Source organism: Heterodontus francisci, unplaced genomic scaffold (genome assembly GCF_036365525.1).
Source record: "Heterodontus francisci isolate sHetFra1 unplaced genomic scaffold, sHetFra1.hap1 HAP1_SCAFFOLD_101_1, whole genome shotgun sequence".
In the NCBI taxonomy this organism is placed as follows: domain Eukaryota; kingdom Metazoa; phylum Chordata; class Chondrichthyes; order Heterodontiformes; family Heterodontidae; genus Heterodontus; species Heterodontus francisci.
This window is the reverse complement of record NW_027141025.1, coordinates 3,191,818-3,218,019: the sequence shown is the minus strand read 5'-3', so window position 1 is coordinate 3,218,019 and position 26,202 is coordinate 3,191,818. Positions and strand designations below refer to the sequence as shown.

The window sequence follows — 26,202 nt, the reverse complement described above, 5'->3', positions numbered from 1 at the left end:
TGCGATCAGAAAAACTAGTGAATCAGCGACCTGTGGAAATAGTCAATGATGCTTGACAGCAGAACAGTTGGTGTATTTCAGTTCAATTGACTGAGATGACTCACCAGTACAGATGACACTGGCATCATTTTCATGTGAGCAGCTAAACTGTTCCCAGGATGAAACAGGACAATCCCACAATCGTGTCTCGTTCCCCCGACACCTGTAATTTTCCTTCCACACTGGACCGGTTCCCTTTCCAAAGTGAGATCCTCTCGGGATTGAGTTTACTGCCCCACACTGAAGGTGCTCACAGACCACGTTGGCGTCTTCCATATCAAAGTAAAGGTCACACAGCGTCCACCACTGGTCTCCATGTAGCACCTCCACCCGGCCAGAGCATCTGTTCATCCCATCAACCAATCGAGGTCCATATTTCCCTGTATTGGAAACAAATCCAGATCCAAGTAATTTATAAATCATTCTCCACATAGAAACAGCAAAATAGAGAATGGGTAAAAAAGTTGAATCTTATCTACCACGATCATCTATCCATACTTTACACAAATTATCTATTCAAAACAATTAAAATTACCACAGCAGATCAAAAGCAAAATACTACGGATGTTGGAAATCTGAAATAAAACAGAAAATGCTGGAAATACTGAGCAGGGCTAGCAGTATCTGTGGAGAGAGCAAGAGAGTTATGTTTCAGGTTTGTGTCCTTTCATCGCAATACTTACTACAGGGCCTCGTGAAGAAGTTGGCTGAACACTCAACAATTAACAGGTCTTCTTGCAAACGCTAATCGATTGTTGGTCTCTATCTCTTTTGTCTTGGAATATAAAACTCAGAAGGATGTGATGTTTCTGTTGTATCTGTTGTCGCTTTTGGGCACCGCACTTCACAAAACCATTGGCTTTGGAGGTGGTGCAGGATAGAGTCACTAGAATGACAACAATGCTTAAAGCGTTACATTCTGAAGGCAAGTTGCATAAACTTTGTTTGTCGCAGATTGAGTTTAGAAGAAGTACAGCTTATCTAGTTGATGTGTTTAGAATGTTTAAGGGGTTTGATAGATGAGCTGTAGAAGACCAGAAGAACGAATATCAAACAAGGCCATTTAGGAGCTGCTTTTCTTTATGAGGGATGTGGGCATCTCTGGCAGATGTGGCAGTTATTGCTCAACGCTATTTGCCCTTGAAACCGTTGTCAGGCCCTTCATTTTGAAATGCACTTGTCCGCATACGGAATGTTCTTCTGCAACGCTGTAAGGTAGTTAGAGTTAAGGCAAAGTGTGCAAGCATAATTTGTACCTTTAGCTGCATCTGTTGTAAACAGAGTGGAACTTTAGAATGTGGCAATTTTTGGGTAAGACTGAACTTTAGCCTTGACATTTAGAATTTAACTTGAAATTCAAAAAAAGTTGCAAGGCAGTTCACTATTAGCAGTTAACAGTGCAAGTCAGGTTGGTAGTAAGTAATCAATCAGCTGTGATTGTCCGAATGGAGATAATTACTGTGAGCTGGAAACTGTCTATACCGTTGCAACTTGAATGTTCCTGAAAAGACCGATGAGATTAAACTTCTGGTAAGGCACAGAGAGTAACCATTGTTCACAATGTTGATTGAATTCATTAGGAACAACGTTTGGAAATTGGAATTTGCTAAGAGTAAGATTTAGGTGCAGAGGGGGATTTTTTTTTTAATTCTTTCACAGGGGATAGGGTGTTGGCTAGGCTGGCATTTACCATCCATCCCTAATTGTCGTGGCAACGATGGTGGTAAGCCGTCTTCTTCTACCTCTGCTGTCCAAGTGCTCTCGCTCCACCCACAGAAGGGAGTTCCATGATTTTGACCCAGCGACAGGGAAGGAATGGTGATATAGTTCCAAGTCAGGATGGTGTTTGCCTTGGAGGGAAACCTGCAGGTGGTGGTGTTCCCATCCACCTGCTGTCCATGTCCTCCTAGATAGTAGAGGGCCTGGGGTTGGATGGAGGTGCTTTGTTTTGTCTGTTAAGCTTGAGTAAGTGAGTGGAGTCACCGATTTAAAACAGCACCACAGCCAGAAGCATGAAAGCCTATTGAAAGAGGCAGACACCAGACAAATAGAGGGGAAAACTCATTCAGTGAAGCAATTGTTCTGTCAGAGTATGACAGGGTGTGGGTAAGTTGCAAATATGTATTAAGTTAATTGGTGAGTGCTTAGTGTTTTGGCGTTAGCTAACCAGTAAAGTAGCTTTCAAGCTAAAAAGCAACTGCACATAATTTTACCTCTAAAATAAAGACAGACTAAGTTCTGGCACAGCAGTTTTTTCTCTGGATATAGGAATTTGTGGGTAACTGAACTGTCCCGAGAGAACATGTCTGTAGTAGATGTCTCCACCTAGAAACTCTCTGGCTCAGGGTCATAGAGCTGATGTGGCAATTGGAGAAAATCCAACGGGAGGAAGAGGAGTATTGGACATAAAAACAAGAAATGCTGGAATCACTCAGCAAGTCTGGCAGCATCTGTGGAAAGAGAAGCAGAGTTAACGTTTCGGGTCAGTGACCCTTCTTCGGAACTGACAAATATTAGAAAAGTCACAGATTATAAGCAAGTGAGGTGGGGGTGGGGCAAGAGATAACAAAGGAGAAGGTGTAGATTGGACCAGGCCACATAGCTGACCAAAAGGTCACGGAGCAAAGGCAAACAATATGTTAATGGTGTGTTGAAAGACAAAGCATTAGTACAGATTGTCTTTCAACACTCCATTAACATGTTGTTTGCCTTTGCTCCGTGACCTTTTGGTCAGTTATGTGGCCTGGTCCAATCTACACCTTCTCCTTTGTTATCTCTTGCCCCACCCCCACCTCACTTGCTTATAATCTGTGACTTTTCTAATATTTGTCAATTCCGAAGAAGGGTCACTGACCCGAAATGTTAACTCTGCTTCTCTTTCCACAGATGCTGCCAGACCTGCTGAGTGATTCCAGCATTTCTTGTTTTTATTTCAGATTTCCAGCATCCGCATTATTTTGCTTTTATTATAGGAGTATTGGACAGTTTGCTGCAGATTTCAGTCACACCTTGTGGAGAGCGGTAGGATCAGAATGAGTTTGTTGCAGCTTATAGTGCACAGTAATTGAACTCCAGATGTAATGGAGAACGAGGATATGCAGAAAGTGAATCTATCCAACAGGAACAATGTACTGGCTATTTGTGAGGATAAGGATGAAGACTGTCAGAAGAACAGCCAGAATGTTGAGCATGATATATTGGGATCGGAAGCTGTTCAAAAGGAGGAGGAGTGGAGCATAATGTGATACTTTTAAGTGATTCAATAATTAGGGCATTAAGAGTCCCACACAATATTTGCCCAACTTGTGCGAAGTGAGGGATATCTCAGATCAGATTGCAAGAATACAGTGGAAATATCTAGTCGTTGTGGACCATGTAGGGGCCACCAGCATAGGAAAGAGTAGGCAAGAGGTTATTTTCAGAGAGTACCAGGAGCTGAAATATAAAAGAATATCTCAAGGATTATAATCTCTAGATTATTTTGCAAGCCGCTTGTACATTGGCATCGGAAAAGAAACGATTCGGGAGATGAACACGTAGTTGAAGGTTATGTTGTTGGAAAGAGGTGTTACATTTCATGGGACCCTGGCACCTGTACTGGGATATTAAAGAACTGCTGTGTTGGAATGCGATTCACCTGAATCCGGTTGGGATCAGGGTCCTTGAATAAAGGATAAATAGGGTTGTTACATGAACCTTAATCTAGTAACTGGGTGAGGGGAGGCTGGTGGGTGGCGGGGTGAGGGGGTAGAGCACAGTTGTAATTGTAGCATATCTAGGCACTACAGGGGAAGGGAATACTGAAGATGCAACATTTGAGTAAAACCAATTTACGGTTTTACGTTACGTGCATTTGCGCTGAAAACAGTGGTTGCTTTCTTGAAAAAAGAGTTGTTAGAAATACTGTCAGAAATACTGGAGAAATAATTGGAACTAGTGGAAGCTGTCGGTTTATATGTAGTGCAGAACGGAAATGTGGGCAGAATCATACCAGTGATAGGTCATTGCATGTTCCTGTTCTGGCTGTAATGGTCATTTAATTATATTCCATGATAAGACAGTGCACGCCATTGTTCTTGTCACTGATTGGTCAGCTATTGTGCATCATGGCAAGTCAATCCATACTGCTGTTCTGGTCGTGGTATGTTGGCTGCACAGTAGGTGATGGTGCGTTTCTTGAGTAGAGAAAGCCAGATATTCACTGAGGAGCAGGTCACTGTTAGAGGGACAATATGGTATTTATCGCTCTCCATAGCGTCCCTGACACAGTGAATGGGACAAGCTTGCCATCAAGCAAGCTCAACTTAAAGACCACCGCATTGAATGGTCCAATTCCAAACTCAACCTCATCTGTTATGGACTGGCATGCAAGACACAGTAACATCATAATATAAAAGAGACCACAAACATGCAAAAATGTAAAAAATAAATGCACAGATCTTCGTGAATGGCAAAGATACAAAGAATAGCAAAGGATGACAAAACAGACCGCAAGAGCTACAAAACTTTTACAATAACTTCAGAAATATATTGTCATTAAAAGCAATGTGGTCTCATTACAATGACAGTTGTGATATTATAAATGAAAATAAGGAAATGGCAGGAATTATACATAATTACTTTGCATCAGTATTTGCATGGACACAACTTTTATTCAGGTTTTTTGTTGACGCAGTCGGCCAAATGCTGCCCTGACATTCAGGGCAGTCACTCTCAGCTGGAATACAGCTGTATCATACATGTTTGTACAAAGGGTGTGATGAGGTCTGAAGCTGAGTGGTCTGAACAAACACAAACTGAGCGTCAGTGAGTAGTTTATTGGTAAGTACTGCTTGATAGCGCTGTAAACAACACCTTCCATCACTTTGTTAATGATAGAGAGCAAACTGCTGGGTCAGCAATTAGAACATTGCAATTGTCACACTGCTATTTAAAGAAGGTTATCGAGTGAACCGAGGGAATTACAGATTGTTTCGCCTAACAGCTGTTGTCAGGAAATTGCTAGAGTGTACATTTAAAGATGGAGTATCTGATCACCTTGAAAAGTTACAGCTAATCAGAGAGAGCCAGCGTGGATTTGTAAAAGGCAGATCATGCCTGATGAACCTGATCAAATATTTTGTGGAGGTAACTAAAGTAGAGGACAGGGGAACTTCAATGGATGTTATTCAGATGAACTTCCAGAAAGCACTCAACAAAATCCCTCGTAACTGATTGTTGGCTAAAGTTGAAGCTCATAGAATTTAGGGAAAATTATTGACCTACTTAGGACGTTAGTTTCGTGACAGGAGATAAGACAGCAGGGATAATGGGCAGCTCCTCCAACTGGCAGGATGTGATGGCGCCGTCCCACAGGAACCTCAACTATTCACCATATTTATTAATGATTTAGATGACTGAATATAAATCCACACATAATTGACATACTCAGTATTGCCATTGAAAGAAACCATCAGCCATTTTGTAATCATGTATATTTTAAGCATAACTTAACAAAAAAAAAAAGATTCCATGACTATTTCAATATTGGTGAGTGTGAGGTGTCCAATTTGGACTTAAAAAGATTACAGTACTTTCTAAATGGTGAAAAGCCGGACGCAGCACAGGGAAAAGAGACTTCAGGGTCATGGGCAAGTACAGGAACGGAAAGCAAAACAGCCAATGGAATGCTGTGCTTTATATCTAGTGGAATGGAATACAAGGGGCGAGAAATGATGCTACAGCTAAAAAAAACTGGTCAGGCCCCATCTGGTGCAATGTTAAGCTATGGGCAATTTGCTTTGGGAAGGATATGTTGACCAGGGAGAGTGTGCAGCATAAAAGATGCTAGAATGATTCTTTGGCTTCAAATGTTTCTGTTTTTTATTCATTCATTTGATGTAGGTGTCGCAGGCAAGGCCAGCATTCATTGTTCATGCCTCGTTACCTTTCACAACTGGGATATGTAAGAGGACAGTCAAGAGTCAACAGCATTGCTGTAGGTCTCTGGTCACATGTCGGCCAGACCAGGTAACAATGGCAGATTTCATCCCCTAAGGATATGACTAAACAAGATTTTTTTTTAATAACAATCGACAATGGTTTTATGGTTGCCATTACTGAGACTAGTTTTTAATTCCAGATTTATTAACTGAATTTAAATTCCACGAGCTGCGATGGTGGGAATTGAACCAGCGTCCCCAGAAGTAGCCTGGAACTCTGGATTGCTAGTCCAGTGACATTAGCACCACGCCATTGCCTCCCCTCATTATGAAGAAGGATTACACAAACTGTGGCTGGGTTCCCTGAAATTTATAAGAGTCATGTCCTTTCACATTCCCAGCCTATGTCTTCCAGCTGCTGGAAAGTCTTTGGGAATTCTGCAGGTGAGCTACTTGCCACAGAATGCCGATCATCTGACCTGCTCCACTCGCCACTACATTATTGTGAATGGTCTAGTTCAGTTTCTTGTCAATGACAACACCCAGTAGGATTTGATGGTGGTAGTGAATTCACTGATTATAATAGCTAGGGGAGATGTTATTGTCTTTCTTGTTGGAAATAGTCATTAACTGACACGGAGGTGGTGAGTGTGTTACTTTCTACCTATCAGCCCAAGTCTAAATAATGTCCGGATTCTTGATGTAATTGGGCATGAACTGTTTCTTAATCCAAGGAATTGTGAATGGAACTAAAGACCATGCAATTCTCAGCAAAAAGCCCAACTTCTGACATTTTGATGGTGGGAAGGTAACTGACGAAGCACCAGAAGATAGTTGGGCCTCAAAGAACAATTAGGAAACACATTTTTCTATAAAAACAGCGGCAATCTGGAACTTTCCCTAACAACGTCCAAAGTAAAGAGCTGTGGATGTTACATCTAATCTAAATTTTCAAGACTAATATTGATAGTTTTTTGTAAGCTCGGTGTATCAAAGAATCTGGTTCAAAGCCAGGTAAAGAGACTTGAAGAACATATCAGGTATGATCGAACTGAATGATCGAACAGGCTGGTGCAACTGAAAGCTCTGTACTGATAATGTGGATATGTGTCCGATCCTGTCATATTTAGGGGGTAAAATGCACACATTCTATAAAATAACTTTGTAATCTTTCACTTCTGGCCTGATTGCACTGAGCAGTGCTAGAGTACAGCCGTTATTTTATACCCTGCCGTTCAGTTAGTGTTAACGTGGGCACAGTGGAGCAGTGGTTTGCTTCACAGCTCCAGTGACCTGGGTTCAGTTCTGGGTGCTGTCTGTGCGGAGGTTGCACGTTCTCCCTGTGAGTGCGTGGGATTCTGCCGCGTTTCACCCGACAGCGAAAGACTTGCAGGTCGAAAATAAGTTGACCATTGTAAATTAAACCTACTGTGGGTAGGTGCTAGGAGAATGGTCGGTAATGTAGGATTAGCATAAATGGGTGGTTGCTGGTCGACAGGCACTCGGTGGGCCGAAGGGCCTGCTTCAGTGCTGTGTGATAAGAATAATAACGTGGGCAGGGAGGGTCAGAAGGCTATTGTAATGTCGGATCATTCGTGGTGTTCAAATTAAAGTATCGAAATAGGCCAGTGCATATTCATTTAGTCAACTCCCAACTGTTGCAGCCAATATTCAATTCTAAATATACATTCGGTGCAGTGGTAAACAAACTTGCGAAAATTCTGCTTCTTGCAGAATGAATGTTAAGATTTAGAACCATCTTGTTTACCAGTAATTGCAGGTATTTTGTACCACATTACACCAGACCTTGAGTAGTAATAGTAAACTATAATGACTAGTTTAGATATGAACCTTTCAGACAGAAACATGGGAATGCCACCTTCCTCAGTTTTCCACATATTAAGCAGGGAGTTGTCTGCCTTTCAGTAAGTCTGTACTCACCGGAACAGATCACACTGGCATCGTTCCTGTGGCTGCACTCCTGCTGTGTTCCTTGAAAAAGACGGCAGTCCAATAAACTGGATTCGTTTCCAGTGCATTCAAAGATATCAGTCCGTACGAGCCCAGTGCCCTCTCCAAAATGAGCATATCTTGGCACAGACACGGCGACTCCACACTGAAGCTGACTACAGACCACATTGGCGTCTTTCAAATCCCAGTCAAGGTCACACACTGTTCCCCAGGTTTCAACGTACTGGATCTCCAGTCTGCCTGAACATGGGGAGTCTCCGGATGTTAGTCTAGGAGATCTGTGATCTGAATAAGCGTATTATATCATAATTAGCATAATACGTTAAAAATCACAATAATACAAATATTTTTATTTCAATACGCATCTGATTAATCACAGATCTGGCAACATTCTTCTCAGATTCTGTTCAAAACTGATTATGCTGGATTTCCTGTATCACTACTGCTTATAATGTGACAGAACTGTCATGTTTAAAATGTTCCTTTATTTATTTATAACTTCCCCAGTCGCCGTCACTGTCACTGAGAAACATGCACTGTGTCAGCAGTTAGAACTAGGCAAGAAGTATTGTGTGACAAGAACTGGTGCTAGGAGTACTGTTGTTCATATTTAACATAAAAGATTTCGAGTCAGAAAAGGGACGGACAATTGTAATATTCACTAATGACATCTACTTGGAGCAATAGTTAGTACAAAGGCAGATTGTGAGAAAAATATTTTACGTTAACGAAATTGCAAATGAATTTTAATGGGTAGGAAGACTGAGAACCCATATTCCTTGGACAATGATAATCTAAATTGCATCGAGGAGAAATGGGACTTAGGAGTACAGACATAAAAATCAATAAAATAGCAATGCAGGTTAACAAAGCTCTAGAAAATATAAAACAGATTGAGGTTTGTTTTTGAGAGATACGTTGAAAGGGGAGTCACACCCAGCACAAGGAAAGATTTGGTGTTGATTGGGAGTAGGTTCATTGGGTGCTAACTAGTCAGTGTTTCCCTACTTTAATAGGCACTGTATAACTGAGCAACTTTGCACCATATCAGTTGAATCCTAGTGCTGTAACTGCTGTAACTTTACTGGATCAGCTTGGCTCGAGTTGTTGCTAGTTCCAGAGCACTGATCTTCAGCACGACAACTGGAGTGTTAACGGGCCCTTAATTTTTGCTTTGTGCTGTGTGCTCAGCCGCTTCTTAATGTTGTGTGCTGTAATCTTCGGAATGGACTAAACAATAGAACGCATTTCCACAGCGCTAATCCATTGACATGAATTGTCACACAATACTTCTCACCTTTTGTCAGTCTGAATAACTACCTTTAACCCGCACTTTGTTGTCTGTTTTGTGGCCAGTTTTCGACAGTCTGTCATGATCACCCTTCAAAGCCCTTCGTATGCAATTCATTACCTTGAAACCACATTCACAGTTTCAAGTTTAAAAACTGGACAGACACATTGTGACCAGCAGCAGTCAGCATATAATCATAGAATGTTTATAACACAGAAGGAGGCCATTCAGCCCGTTGTGTCCATGCTGGTTATCTGAAAGAGCACCTCGCTAGTCCTATGCTTCTGCTCTTTCTCCATAGCCATGCAGAGTTTTTCTCTTCAGGTGCTTGAGGATTTCCATATTGAAAGCTACAATTGAATCTGTCTCCATCAGACTCGCAGGCAGAACATTCCAGATCCTAACCATCCTCATGTCACGGTTGGTTCATTTGCCATCCACCTTATAACAGTGTCCTCTGGTTATTGACCTTTCCACCAAGAATAACACTTCCTCTCTATCTACACTGTCTGGCCCCCTCAAAGTTTTGAACACCTCTATCAAATTTCCTCGCAGCCTTCTCTGTTCACAGGAGAGCAACCACAGCTTCTCCAATCTATCAATACAACTGAAGTCTTTCATCCCTTGAACCTTCCTTGTAAATCCTTTCTACACCTATTCTAAAGCATTCACATTCTTCTGAAGTGCCATATAAAGAATTGTATACAATACACCAGTTGAGGTGAACCCAGTTGTTCATAAAAGTTCATAATAACTTCCGAACTTTTGTCCTCGATGCCTCTATTTAAAAAGGCCAACATCCCATTGACTTATTAACCACTTTCTCAACCTGCCCTGCTACCTTCAACGATTTGATCAGAAATACTCCCAGGTCACTCTTGACTGCAGCCACTTTAGAATTGTACCCTTGAAAAGAGACCAGCAGCTAGCATTAAAATAAATCCCAAAGTTTTCTGAAGCAGAAAAGTAGTAAAAGGGTGGTAAAAGGAGGAGTGGGGACGATGAGGGATCAGAAAGGGGATTTATATATAGAGGTAGCAGGCATAGTTGAGGTATTAACTGAATTATTTGCATTTGTCTTTACCAAGGAAGAAGATGCACCGCAGGCAATGGTTAAAGAGGAGGTCATTCAGATACTATAGGGGTTTAAAATTTATAAAGAGGATGTATTAGATATACCCTGTTATTTATGAACATACGCGTGAAGATACAAATTAGGACCAGGAGTAGGCCACTCAACCTCTCGAGCCTGCTCCACCATTCAAAAAGTTCATGGTTGAACTGATGACTCTGCATTTCCACCTACTCCCGATAACCTTCCACCCTCTTGGTTATCAAGAACCTACCAACCTCTGCCTTAAAAAAAATCAAAGACGCTGCTGCCACTATCTTTTGAGGAAGAGAATTCCAAAGAGTCACGACCCTCTGAGAGAAAGAAATTCTCATCATCTCTGTCTTAAATGGGCGACCCCTTATTTTTAAACAGTGACCCCTTGTTCGAGATTCTCCCACAAGGGGAAATATCTTTTCTACAACAACCCTGTCAAGTCCCCTCAGGATTTTATTTGTTTCAATCATATCACCTCTTACTCTTCTAAATTCCAGAGGATGCAAGCCTAACCTGTCAAATCTTTCCTCGTATAGCAGGTCACCCATTCCAGATATTAGAATAGTAACCCTTCTCTGTACTGCCTCCAACGCATTTACATCATTCCTTAAATCAGGAGACTAGTACTGTACACAATATTCCAGATGTGGTCTCACCAATACCCGGTGTCGCTGAAGCATAGATTCCCTACATCTGTATTCAATTGCACTCACGGTAAATGATAACATTCTCCTCGCTTTCTTAAGTGCATGCCGTACTTGCATACTAACATTTTGCGTGTCATGCAATAGGGCACCCATATCCCTCTGTATCCCAGAGCTCTGCAATCTCTCACCATTTAGACAATATGCTTCCCTTATATTCTTGCTCCCAAAGTGGACAATTTCCCACTTTCCCACATTATACTCCATTTGCCAGTTCTTTGCCCACTCACTTAACCTATCTACATCCGTTTGCAGACTCCTTATGTCCTCTTCACAAGTTACCTATCTTTGTGTCATTAGCAAATTTAGCAAGCATGCCGTCTTTCCCTGCATCTACGTCATTTCTATAAATTGTGAAACGTTGAGGCCCCAGCACAGATCCCTATGGCACACCACTCGTTACATCTTGTCAACCAAACAAATGACCCATTTATGCCTACTCTCTGTTTCCTGTGAGCTAACCAATCTTCCATCCATGATAATATGTTACCCCCTACACCATGAGCTTTTATTTTCTGCAATAGCCTTTGATGTGGCACCTTATCAAATGCCTTCTGGAAATCTAAGTACAATACCAGTTCCCCTTTATTTACAGCACATGTAACTCCCTCAAAGAATTCCAATCAATTGGTTAAACATGATTTCTCTTTCACAAAGCCATGTTGACTATGCCTGATTACCTGGAATGTTTCTAAATGCCCTGCTGTAACATCTTTAATAAAAGCTTGCAACATTTTCCCTAAGGCATGTGTTAAACTAATTGGCCTGTAGTTTCCTGCTTGCTGTTTCCCTCCCTTTCTGACTGAAGGAGTTGCAATCGCTATTTTCCAATCTAAATGAACCTTCCCCGAATCTAGGGAATGTTGGAAAATTACAATTAACGCATCAACTACCTCACTTGCCACTTCTTTTAACACCCTCGGATGAAGTCCATCAGGTCCCGGCGACTTGTCAGCCTGCAGCTCCAACAATTTGCTCTTTACCTTTTCCCTGGTGTTTGCAATTTTCTTGAGTTCCTCCCTCCCTTCCATTTCCTGACTTACAGCTAAAACTGGGATGTTACTTTTATACTCAATAGTGAAGATCGCTGCCAAATATCTGTTCAATTCATCTGTCATCTCCTTATTTTCTATTATTAATTCCCCAGACTCACATTTTATAAGTTCAACGCTCACTTTGTTACCTCTTCATTTTTAAAATTGTATATATATATATATATATATAAACTCTTACTACCTGTCCTTATCTATCTATCTAGCCTTCTCTCGTCCTCTAATGTTTCCTGCCTTATCAATCTTTTAGTCATCCTTTGTTTTTTAAAAAATATTCTGTCCAATCTTTTGACCTGCCTCCCAGCTTTGCGCAATTACAGGCTTTTTCTTTAAGTTTGATACGACCTTTGGCTGTTTTACTTCACCACGGATGGTGGGCCCCACTCTTGGAATGTTTCTTTCTCGTTGAAATATGAGAAATTGTGTAATCTGAAATATTCCCTGAAATGTCTGCCACTGAAACTCTATTGACCTATCCCTTCACCTGATTTGCCAGTTCACTTTAGCTAGCTCTGCGTTCATGCCCTCATCATTGCTCTTATTTAAGTTTAAAATACTAGTTTTGGACCCCCTCTACTCTCCCTCAAACTGAATGTAAAATTCAATCATATCATGATCGCTGCTACCAAGGGGCGCCTTAACTGTGAGGTCATTAATTATTCCTACCTCATTGCACAATACCAGGTCCAGTATATCCTACTCTCTGGTTGGCTCGACAAGGTATTGTTCCAAGAAATTATCCCGAAAATATTCTATGCAGTCCTCATCTAGGCTATCTCTGCCCATCTCATTTTTCCAGTCTAAATGTAGGCGAAAATTCGCCCCTAATTATCACTGTACCTTTCTGACAGGCTGCCATTATTTATACATTTATACCCCGTCCCACAGCGTGGTTATTGTTAGTTGGCCTTTTCACCACTTCTGACAAGCAACTTCTTGCCTTAATGATTTTTCATCTCTACCCGAACAGCTTCTACATCCTGGTCTCCTGAACTTAGATCATCCCTCACCATTGCGCTAATACCATAATTAATTATCAGAGCTACCCCTCCACCCATTCCTGGCTTCCTGCCCATCCGAAATACCATGTTTGCTTCAATATTCAGGTCCCAGTCAAAATATATAAATGAACTAAACCGTGGTGCACAGGGCTCAATTTCACAGTTTGCAGATGACACAAAACTTGGAAGCATATTGAATTGTGAGGAGGATAGTGCAGATCTGCAAAAGGACATAGACAAACTGGTGGAATGGGCAGACAGTTGGTGGATGATGTTCAATGCAGAAAAATGCGAAGTGGATCATTTTGGTCGGAATAACATGGAGATAAAATATAAAATGAAGGTTTCAATTCTAAAGGGGTGACAGGAGCAGAGGGACCTTGGTTTAATCGTGCAGAAGTCACTGACGGTGGCAGGCGAGGTTGACAGAGCGTTTAATACAGGGTACTCTGTCCTGGGCTTTATTAATAAGTGCATAGAGTACAAGAGCGAGGGAGTTGTGTTGCACTTGTCGAAGACACTATTTCGGCCTCAGATGGAGTATTGCATCCAGTCTGTGCGCCATACTTGAGGAAAGATATGAGGGCGTGGAGAGAGTACTGAGATGTTTCATGACAATGATTCCAGGGATGAGGAATTTCAGTTATGAAGATAGATTGGAGAAGTTAGGACTGTTTTCCTTGGAGAAGAGAAGGCGGAGAGGTAATTTGATAGATTTATTCATAATAATGAGGGTTCTGGACAGTGTAGCTGGAAGGAAACTGTTTCCACCGGTGACAGGGTAGAGAATGAGAGGGCACTGAGTGAAACTATTTGGTAAAATAAGCTAAAGTGACATGAGGAAACTCTTTTTCATGCAGCGAGTGTTTCAGATCTGGAATGTTTGTCTGAGAACGTGGCAGAGGCTCGTTCAACTGCAGCATTCAAAAGGGAATTAGACAGTTATATGAAAAGGATGGACGTGCAGAATTGTGGAGAGAAGGCAGGGGAATAGAACTGAGTGAATTTCTCTTTCAGAAAGCCCATGCAGACATGATGGGCCGAATAGCCCCCTTCTGCACTGTAATAGTTCAGTGATTCTGTGAAGTTGCCTCTCCACCGTGTTCCAAGCAGAATGTATCAGTTCACACTTCTCTGCATGAAATTTCATCTGCCACCTGTCCGCCCATTTCACCAGCCTGGCTTTATCCTCTTGAAGTCTATTACTATCCTCCTTACTGGCCATGAATTCAGGAAAACTCGCCGCTTTTCTTCGAATAGTTCAACTGTGTTGAGTTTAATCGTTGCAAATGCTTCCTGATTTATCGAAGCTCTTTTGTTTAATATACTGTGCATTTTACTTTCTCAATATTGCCCAACATTTAAAAGGCAATGCACAGGCGGCGGTGGAATCTTACAACGCAGTTTCCTCTTGAGATACCCACAGTAACTGCAGACCCATTAGATTGGCTCCCCGAGGCTGAGAACCTTCATCCCTCCCTCCCCTGCTCCCCAGGCTCAGCTTCACAATCTGTGTAACATATCAGATCTGAGGCCAAGCTATCATTGCAGGTGGACAGCCGGGCTGACAGTGCATGCCGGGTAGTGGCTGCTGGGTTGATGAATTGCGAGTTGGATTGAGATTGCGACATTTCCAACGGTTCAGATCATTCACTGTGGCGTTAGGGAAAATCTCAATGGAAACTGCTCTGTCTGTATTGTAAATGTGCTGAGTATCAGGTATTTGCTGCATCTGGTGGAGAATGGTTCTAAATTTGAGACTAATGATATGATTTTAAATAGTGATCCGAATATTAACATTCATTCTAACCGGAGTTTACTGGAATTATTATCATCTGACTTTCCAGCTAGGGACCTTCCTGGATTATTTTACTTTCACTTCTTCCCGGATTCTATCAGCTGCGGTGGGAGATGAGAAACTGACAAAGAATTTTACCTGAGCAGATGACGCCGGCATCATAGACGTGTGACCAGGAATAGTGATCCCATTGATATGATTTGCAGTACCGCAGAGCGGCCTCGGTCCCGCTGCACTCTACATTAACCGTCACGACGGGTCCGGTCCCTTCCCCAAAGTGAGCTCCACCCGGTGCAGAGACGGCGGTCCCGCAGCCCAGCTCCCGACATACAACAGCGGCCTCCGGCAGGTCCCAGAAATTGTCATACACAGTCCCCCACTGTCCCCTGTAGTGAATCTCCACTCTCCCAGCGCACCGACTGCCCCCATTCGCCAGTCTCAGCTTCGCCGTCTCTGTAATAATCAGAAATATCATCAAGCAGTTCTAGTGTGTTAAACCCACAAGTTCCCAGTGCATGGACCCTCCCCATTCACCAGGCATGAATTGATAAGAACATCAGTCTGCACTCAGAACCCTAATAAAACCCGGAGAAAATATTACACATGAAAAAAAAGAAAGGGAAATACTAATGAATGGTGCAAAGGAGCAGGGAACCGTATATTTCCACCAACACAGCTGCTCCAAATGATCCGTATGGCGACCGGCTCAGAATATATTTAACCTGAAGAAGTGGAGGGATGGGCGTGGCTGTAATGAACACATTTTTACGTGCTCAGTACTGATTGGGCGAACACAGTGAGATCCCAGAACAAGGGACGAGCAGAGGAAATTGCCACCTCAACCAGAACAGCCAATAAAGTAGGGGCTCAATGTTCATGTGATCTGGAGATCAGCGCATCTTGGTGAGGTGGACCTTTGAACCGGCAACAGTGTGAGTGGACCTGATCCTTCACGCTCTGCTCTACAGAGAACGTCAGTTATTGTCCCTCCGCTTGAAGACAGCAGTCATCTCTCAGCTTGGTAACAGAGTGAGTGGAGCTGATCCTTCACACTCTGCTCAACAGAGAATGTCAGTTATTGTTCCTCCACATGATGACAGCAGCCATCTCTCAGCTAGTAACTCTATGAGGGACACACTCCCCTTCTGACTTGCAGCCGGGGAGCGGGTTAATCCATGATCAAAAAAGTACTGAGTGTGCTGTCCATGCTTAATATTTAATGGGATGGATTAGAGCAGAGAGATAGCAGATAGTGTGAAAATAAAGGGCGATTACCTGACGGGTTAGCCTGACTGTTACCAGGTCTGCCTGAAATGAGAAGTTAACAATTAGAGTTCACTGGGACAAGAAATGAATGAAAATGTCAGAAAGAAACGACACAAATACAACTAACTGCAGGGTCATTATTCCCAATGCTTTGCAGAAGAAATTGTACCCGGATCTGTGATTTCATTTCTTAAAACTGAAAATACAATTTCTGCAACAAATTAATATTGGTAATGGGCCAAGATGTATCCAGAATTGTTTTCACATAGACACACGCTGACACCCGGATACACTCTCTCCTTTTGATGACGGTGGGTGGGTTCCATGTGTTACCCATGTCAAGGTGCTCTGAGAAGGCGGTGGTGATGGTCCTCTCCATTATAGAATCTTACAATGAAACAGCACAGAGGGACGCCATTCGGCCTATGGTGCCTATGCTGTCTCTTTGTAAGAGCTGTCTACTTAGTCCCATTCCCTTTCCCCATCGCCCTGTAAATTTGTGCTGATGGTGCTCTGACCATTGATGACCCGTCTGTAGGTGCCCTGAGAAGAGGGTGCTGATGGAACTGCTTTTAAACCCGCTAGGGTTGGCTCTCTCAGTGAATTCAGCATTCTGATCTAAAGTTCGAAAAGGAATAGGAACATTTAAATTCAATTAAAGATTTTCCGATCCTGTGGTAGATTTCGATGCCTTGTAATTTACTGCAACGTCTTCCAAATGTAACTTTCAAAGCTTTTCTAAAGCTGTAATTGGGCCTTTCTGCCGTTCAATAAAATATATAGCTTCCTCGAAGCAAACAAATCAAAATGAACGGCCTGTCAGTCTCTTAACTCCGTGCTGACTGTTTCTTACTAAGTTCCTGCTGTTCTGATTCTCTTGTAACCTGCCCTCGCCGACGTGCCCTGTTCCGAAGAAGGGTCACTGACCCGAAACGTTAACTCTGCTTCTCTTTCCACAGATGCTGCCAGACCTGCTGAGTGATTCCAGCATTTCTTGTTTTTGTTGCCCTGTTCTTTTACCCGTTAATGATGTTCCATCAATGGTCCTCCCGTTTACTGGTTAAGCGTTTCTGCTTTTTAGAAATGCAGTCTTTCCGTTGACCTGAACCCAAACTACCTGATCACAATGTGTTTAATAGATCTCGAGGTATTTTTCTATTCACAACATTATGTACCACAGATGGTGTGTTGACATGCACCCAATCTCCCTGATCACAATGTGTCTCATCGATATTCATGTATTTTCTATTCTCAATTTTATATGCCACAGACGGTGTGTTGACCTGTACCCAATCCCCCGATCACAATGTGTCCCACAGATCTCCAGGTGTGCTTCTATTCTCAACATGATATACTGTAGATGGTGTGTTGACCTGCTCCCAATCCCCCTGATGATAATGTGTCTCACAGATCTCCAGGTGTTTTCTATTATAAACATTATATACGACAGCTGGTGTGTCATCCTGCTTCCCACCTCCCTGGTGATGATATATCGCCCATGTATTGTTGTCTCTTTGTACACTCTGGTGATATATTATAGACAACGGGACACCAATTCTTGTGTTCAGCTGTGCTTACCGAGCAATCTTGAATGCGTTGCAGTTTCCCATCTATAATCTCACTGGTTCCTTGATGCTCCTAGTTCTGTAATATAGATAGTGTGTGACGTCTTCCCAGTCCTGGAGCCTTCGCATTGCTGACAACTTTCCCTGATATTAGTCAGTTCCCGCAAATTCCCCTTTTCCAGTGACCGAGTCGGAGGCGAAATAATCTTTCAGTATTGACTGAAAAACGGTTCCAATCTCAGTGTTTCTGCAGTGTCCGTGAATCTTCTTCAATCCACTCAGTCATTTCCCCTACTCTTCATGCATTTATCATTTCAGCCTGTAACCATCCCTGTTTTACCTGATTTCTTTTCCAGATAATCCAGTGGTTCAAGGTGAAAACACAAGAACACCTTCGTAGGGAAACGAGGGATGGACAATACATGGGTGGAGGACAACATCGCCAACATGACGACAGTGGTTCAAGAAAACTCCCCGTCTGGCTGAGTAGGGTTGTTCAGTAAATTGCGTCTAGCCAGCGAGCACAGAACCCGAAAATGAATCTAAACAACCAGTAATCGAGACTCCCATTCTTTATCTCTTACCGTCTCAGATAAATGTTCCGTTGTTCCCCTTTTTCACTCATTACTATTTTCTCATTTATCGAGACTCATATCTGCTGATTCTACCATTTTGCTCTCGTATCCTTCCTCACAATTTGTAATTGCTCTCATTGCTGCTCTTGAAACAGTTTGAATGCATTTCTTTGTGTACCGTTATCCAAATCATCTATCTATACAGACAAAATGCCCACTATTCTCACACTCTTCTGGTCGACCTCCTACCTCAGGTAAACTTCAACAGATCTAAAACTCAGCTGCTGCTGTTATTCTGGCACGGACAGTCCCGCTCACCCATTTTCCGTGCTCTCACTGACCTACGGTAACTCCCGGATCCCAACGCCTCAAATTTCAGTGGTCGCACCATTACCTACCTGATGTTGAGACTAATGACTTTGGTGCAAAACTGTTAAGTTATTTTAACATTTTATACTTATGTTAACTTGCTATTGTACCGTATTACTACAAACAGGAATATAGAATTATCAATGATAATTGACAATAAACTCAAAGGAGGTGCACTGAAAAGGGACAAACGTGGAATATTCACGGCAGAGAATTTAAACTCTTGAATGAGTTACACAACCAGGGATATGGCTGGTTTAGGGGATACAAAATACAGTCAATACAGGGAGTTTATGAGTACATGTTTATCACGGCAGATTACTAGGTGGTCAAGAATCAAAATGATTATATCAAACAATTTTTGGTCCAATTTGAGCTACTTCCACAATTAAGTGAGTTCTTGTAGATTTCAGAAGCACATTAATTGATGAACTTACAGTTATTGTAGCTTACACTCACAAGCAAAGCGCCTGACAGAAGCATCTCAGATCAAACAATCGGATTCTGTGCGCCCATGGCATTCTCAGTAACTTTTAACAATCTATCTCGACAGCACATGTGTTAGTGCCTGAAGAAACGTTACCCCAGTTGGAAATAACCAAACACGCACCGAACATTTACAGTATTGAGACAAATTGTTCTTGGCACTGTCTGTTAAAATTAAATATGGAAAAGAATTCTGGACTTGTTCCACTTGGCGATCAGAGTATGGGACATGTGGAAGGACATTAAAGAATTTAATAGGAGTAGGATTAGGCCATACTGCTAACCCAGCTTACGTCGCCGTACAATAAGATCATGGCTGATCTACTGCCCCAGATCCACTTTCCCACCAATCTCCAGAGATTGGGAAACGTCTCCGGATCTTACATTAAACACTGCATCGCACCATATTAAAACATATAGGACATGTGGGAAGAGATTCAGAAATACGTCAGGATATTTTAAATACTACATCAAATGTATGAATCATGTTGAAAGATACTGAGAAACACTGCTTCTTACACAACATCGTGCACATAGATGTATGAAATAGAAAGAATGATTTAATGTAAAAAGGTATAGTTTTGAAGATTGTGAGTGACTAAATAAAACTGTTCATACACCAAATCCTCTAAAATCAGTCTCATCATTTCTGGAGGGTGTAATTGAAAACTATTTAAGAATCAGTACAAACCAAGCAATTTTGATTCCACCCCCAGTTAATACATTATACAATATTTATTGTCCTTTCTGAACATTTAAAACGCTGTAACAACTATTTAATCTAATTCTCTGTATCAAACGGCACTTCACCGACAAATTCCGGGGACAGAAATCTCAATGTGGGATGAGTTGGCTAGATGCAGATCCCGGTATTCTGCAGTTCTGACTCGCATACACTTGATTGCAACACTGAGTACTTTCTACTCCCAGTAGTCTCAGTTTTGATGCACTCCCTGGTGTGCAGCAAGGTTAGACTCAGACCAAAGACGTTGCATCATTCCAAGCAGAAGGGCCACCCGCGCATCAACACAAGCAGAATTTCTCACCCACAGCTGTTACAAAAATTTCTAAATTCACTTGTAACAGCCCTTCAAAACACTCCAACAAGGGATTCTGAGACCAAATGGGCCCACATCAGAGACGCCATCTATGAGTCAGCTTTGACCACCTACGGTAAAAGTGCGAAGAGAAATGCAGACTGGTTTCAATCTCATAATGAAGAGCTGGAACCTGTCATAGCCGCTAAGAGCATTGCACTGTTGAACTACAAGAAAGCCCCCAGCGGTTTAACATCCACAGCACTGAAAGCAGCCAGAAGCACTGCACAAAGAACAGCCAGGCGCTGCGCAAACGACTACTGGCAACACCTATGCAGTCATATTCAGCTGGCCTCTGACACCGGAAAAATCAGAGGAATGTATGCTGGCATTAAGAGAGCTCTTGGGCCAAACATCAAGAAGATCGCCCCACTCAAATCTAAATCAGGGGAGATGATCACTGACCAACGCAAACAAATGGACCCCTGGGTTGAGCACTACCTAGACGTTACTAAAGTGAGAATGTTGTCACTGAGAAAGCCCTCAATGCAGCCCAGTCTCTACCAGTTATGGATGAGCTGGACATACAGCCAACCAAATTAGAACTCAGTGATGCCATTGATTCTCTAGCCAGTGGAAAATCCCCTGGGAAGAACAGCATTACCCCTGAAATAATCAAGAGTGCCAAGCCTGCTATACTCTCAGCACTACATGAACTGCTACGCCTGTGCTGGGGCGAGGGAGCAGTACCCCAGGACATGCGCGATGCCAATATCATCACCCTCCATAAAAACAAAGGTGACCGCCGTGACTGCAACAACTACCGTGGAATCTCCCTGCTCAGCATAGTGGGGAAAGTCTTTGCTCGAGTCGCTCTGAACAGGCTCCAGAAGCTGGCCGAGCGCGTCTACCCTGAGGCACAGTGTGGCTTTCGTGCAGGGCGATCGACCGTTGACATGCTGTTCTCCCTTCGTCAGATACAGGAGAAATGACGTGAACAACAGATGCCCCTCTACATTGCTTTCATTGATCTCACCAAAGCCTTTGACCTCGTCAGCAGACGTGGTCTCTTCAGACTACTAGAAAAGATTGGATGCCCACCAAAGCTACTCAGTATCATCACCTCATTCCATGACAATATGAAAGGAACAATTCAACATGATGGCTCCTCATCAGAACCCTTTCCTATCCTGAGTGGCATGAAACAGGGCTGTGTTCTTCACCCACATTTTTTGGGATTTTCTCCTCCCTGCTGCTTTCACATGCGTTCAAGTCCTCTGAGGAAGGAATTTTCCTCCACACAAGATCAGGTGGCAGGTTGTTCAACCTTGCCCGTCGAACAGCGAAGTCCAAAGTACGGAAAGTCCTCATCAGGGAACTCTTCTTTGCTGATGATGCTGCTTTTACATCTCACCCTGAAGAGTGCCTGCAGAGTCTCGTAGGCAGGTTTGCGGCTGCCTGCAATGAATTTGGCATAACCATCAGCCTCAAGAAAACGAACATCATGGGCAGTACATCAGAAATGTTCCATCCATCAATATTGGCGACCACGCTCTGGAAGTGGTTCAAGAGTTCACCTACCTAGGCTCAACTATCACCAGTAACCTGTCTCTAGATGCAGAAATCAACAGGCGCATGGGAAAGGCTTCCACTGCTATGTCCAGACTGGCCAAGAGACTGTGGGAAAATGGCGCACTGACACGGAACACAAAAGTCCGAGTGTATCAGGCCTGTGTCCTCAGTACCTTGTTCGATGGCAGCGAGGCCTGGACAACGTTTGCTAGCCAAGAGCGACGTCTCAATTCATTCCATCTTCGCTGCCTCCGGAGAACACTTGCCATCAGGTGGCAGGACCGTTTCTCCAACACAGAATTCCTCGACGTGGCCAACATCCCCAGCTTATACACACTACTGAGTCAGCGGCACTTGAGATGGCATGGAAGCTGGCAAGATTCCCAAAGACACATTGTACAGCGATCTCGCCACTGGTATCAGACCCACCAGCCGTCCATGTCTCCGCTTCAAAGACGTCTGCAAACGCGACATGGAATCCTGTGACATTGATCACAAGTCATGGGAGTCAGTTGCCAGCGTTTGCCAGAACTGGCGGGCAGCCATAAAGACGGGGCTAAAGTGTGGGGGGTCGAAGAAACTTAGTAGTTGGCAAGAAAAAGACAGAGGCGCAAGGGGAGAGGCAACTGTGTAACAGCCCCGACAAACAAATTTCTCTGCAGCACATGTGGAAGGGCCTGTCACTCCAGAATTGGCTTTTATAGCCACTCCAGGCGCTGCTTCACAAACCAGGCGCTTTCATTGATCTCACCAAGATTCAGGGAATCAGCTACATTTCATACTTTCTCTCCGTTCTTTGGTTTGCAGAAAATATTCTTAAATTACCTTCAAAATCAGGATTTTACAATGCAATCCATTTTACAAAAGGAAAAGAAAATTCATCATGGAAGTATGCAATAACATTTAGGGAGTGTTTCCCTGACACGAACCAGCATTTGCTGTCGATAGACATTAACAAATGTAACCAAACCCGCACTGGAAACAGTGAGAAACTGAATCGAATGATCGACCGAAAAACTCCGCAAAAATACCGAGCAGGTGGAAGGAGACTATTCATGATATCTCATTAAACACTTCACGATGCTTTACATAAAAGGAGCATGTGGAAGTAGACTTTGTCATATTAATTATTACTTGATGATGGACATATGAATGTGCAAAATAAGGTGATTAATTTACAATACAAAGTTCTAAATTTTCAAGGTCATCATTAAGTAAATAATAATAATTGGAAAATCCTCCGGAAATTTTGGAATATTCAGTAACATTATCTTTTGGAGAGGCACTTCACAATTACAGTAATAATTAATGCGAATTGAAATATTATTGGTTCTGCCTCTAGTTAATGTATTATACAATATTTAGAGATCATGTGCAACACTCTAACGTGGAGCAAACTATTTAAATTATTTAGGTTCCATTCAGTATATCACACAGGGTCAGACAGCACTTCTACTGTGAAATAACTGTGAAATGCCCGTGTGGGTTCAGTCAGCAGTAGATTTAGCTTTGACTGCTGTTCTAAAATCCCTGTGTTACCATCGACCCCAGACCCAAAACCCCAAGAACTTATATAAAATCAAAATACTGCGGATGCTGGAAATCTGAAACAAAAACAAGAAATGCTGGAACCTGCTGAGTGATTCCAGCATTTCTTGCCCAAGAACCTATATTCTCGCTGTGATCACGCTTTACTGCTAGATTGCTGTGTTTAAAGAATCTGCTTAGAATTTCAACTCCAGTCAGTTGTGTCAGTACCAGAGCTGCAGAGGACCAAATAAAACAAATTGCCACGGTACTTGTTTTCAATGTTGCATTTAAATCAAAGTTTCACACATGTCCCACCTGGGAATTTAGAAGACCGTGTTAATCAGAATTAAGATATTATAAAAACAATGTTTTCTGATGGAGAAAAAATGGATAATTCTTCCCTATTTAAGATTGATGGAATGTAAAATCAAAGCAACAGCCCAAGATTCAATGTGAATTCTACAAATGAGATAAACCATTTCAATATTCGCTCATTTGATATCAATAGCATTGTTTTCTGTCATAATGCATTCCTGCTTTTTAAAAATTATTCTCAGCAACTAGCGATTGGAGAAACGGATACAAGGATTCATGTGCACCTCATTGTTTATCTTTTCTGTGGCTTGAATAAAATGTTCTTTAAATAATCCACAAAACAGGATTTTACCGTCTAATTAGTTGATATTCACGGAAATATAATTCGCTAAATACATAAAGAATCGGATAACACTGGGACTAAGTTGTCCTGTCAGTAAACCAATAAAGGTTTTAATGGACTGAGATTAATAAATGTAACCAAACACACAGGCGAAATAGTGAGAAACACAATGGAATCATCAATGGAATAAAACAACAAATATCGAGCCGTTGGAACAATAATAAAGAACAATATCCCTATCTCATTACACACTACATGGCACTGTGTTAAAATATGTGATTGGGAAAACTGAGCTATCTTTAGGCACTGTACATACAAATGGAGGAAATAGAATAATTAATTTAATATAAAAGATACTAAGTTTAGTTTTTAGCTTAGTTTAGAGATACAGTACTGAAACAGGCCCTTCGGCCCACCGTGTCGGTGCCGACCATCAACCACCCATTTATACTAATCCTATACTAATTCCATATCTTTACCACATCCCCACCTGTCCCTATATTTCCCTACCACCTACCTATACTAGGGGCAATTTATAATGGCCAATTTACCTATCAACCTGCAAGTCTTTGGCATGTGGGAGGAAACTGGAGCACCCGGAGGAATGCCACGCAGACACAGGGAGAACTTGCAAACTCCACAAAGGCAGTATTTTGAAGATCATCACTAACTGATCAATAATACAGAGCAAATTCCCCAACGATTTAGGAACTTTCAGGAACATCATTTTTTGCAGAGTGCACTTGATATTTATACAAATAATGAAAACGAATTGAAAAAATATTGGTTCCATCTCCAGTTGAGTGGTTATTATAGTTTGAAGGTAACACTTCAACACTGAACAAATTACTTTAAAATATTTATTTTCGTGAACTGTATCACTTGGAGAGCACGCAACACTTATTTTGAGAAATATCTGTGACAGAAATGTATGTGGCGATTCATGTCGGCAGTAGATGTACTTTTGACTGGAGTTCTACACTCAGTGAGATAACTTACACCCAGACTCTGATACACTCTATTCAAACAAAGACGTCGCTCTACTTCTATCAGACTCGCTTTAAATAATCAGATTAAAATTTCAAATCCAGCTGGCTGTGTGAGTGTCAGAAACGTAGGGGTGGTGGGGTGGGGGGGGGGGGGGGGTGCGGGGAATAAAACAATCTCCCGCGGTCTTTGTGTTCGACACAAATTCAACTGGGAATTTAAAATACCCGTTAATTAGATGTAGAATATTCCAAACTCGTTTACTGTCTCCAAAACAATATTACTATCAGCAATAACTCAATTGCTAGCACTCTCGTCTCTGAGTCTAGAGATGGTGGGTTCAAGTCTAATTTCAGAGACATTAGCACACATTCTGGGCTGCCACTCCAGTGCAGTATTGAGGGTGTGCTGCATTGTCCAAAGTGCTTTCAATCGGAGGAGAATTTAAACCGAGGTCCCGTCGGCCTTTTCAGGTGAACTATTTGGAGAAAGGGCAGGGGAATTATCCCTCGTGCTCTGGCGAATGTTCATCCCTCAATCAATATCACACACACAAAAGAAGTACTCTGGTCATTATCACATTGCTGTTTGCAGGAACTTGCTGTGTGTAAATTGGCTGCCACGTTTCTTACATTACAGTATGGTCAACACCACAAAACAGTACCTAACTGACAGTAAAGCCCTTTGGGACGTCCTGACGTCGTGAAATGTGCTATGTAAACGCAAGACATTTAGATATAAATGGAGGTTTATTCCTATTTGTAGTTAATGGAACTTAAAATGGAAACAATCAATCCAAAATTTGTATCAAATGAAACCTCCACAAATCATATAAACCATTTCAGTATCCATTTCATGCCATCCCAATGAATGACAACTGTAAATAAAATAGATCCGTTTTCAGTAAACTGATCCCAGACACTGACCGATTCTATTCTAGCAGCGAAATGGCTCTTTTTCCAACAGACCCTGCTTAAATAGACCCATGAGGTTTTCAACTCCAGTCCGCTCTGTCTGTACGAGCGGCAGGTAGAAGGCAATAAATAAGTTTCGATATTTCATTAAACTCGACACAGAAAATGAAAATGTATAAAGCATTATTTACTTTCGACATCTCCTGAATCTATTCTTTAGTAAAGACAATAATTATATTCATAATACCCATCTTGCAATAATAATCAGTGTATCAGTAAATAACATAATGCATTCAATAATCTGTAACTCACAGTTCAAAAGCTGCAGTAGAGACAGGGTCAGGAAGAACCGCAGCAT

At 42.1% G+C, this 26,202-nt stretch overlaps 1 protein-coding gene across 1 annotated transcript; it reads right to left on the bottom strand.

Annotated features, from left to right (window-relative positions):
- Positions 1-323: 323 nt before the first annotated feature.
- LOC137361855 (scavenger receptor cysteine-rich domain-containing group B protein-like) lies at positions 324-26,202 on the bottom strand. Its single transcript, XM_068026457.1, has 6 exons — positions 26,157-26,202; positions 16,161-16,193; positions 15,024-15,338; positions 7,902-8,216; positions 723-925; positions 324-419 (listed from the first exon to the last, which is right to left on the bottom strand). Exons 1-5 carry the CDS (start codon positions 26,200-26,202, stop codon positions 762-764), a joined length of 873 nt encoding a protein of 290 aa, XP_067882558.1. The 3' UTR covers positions 324-419; positions 723-761.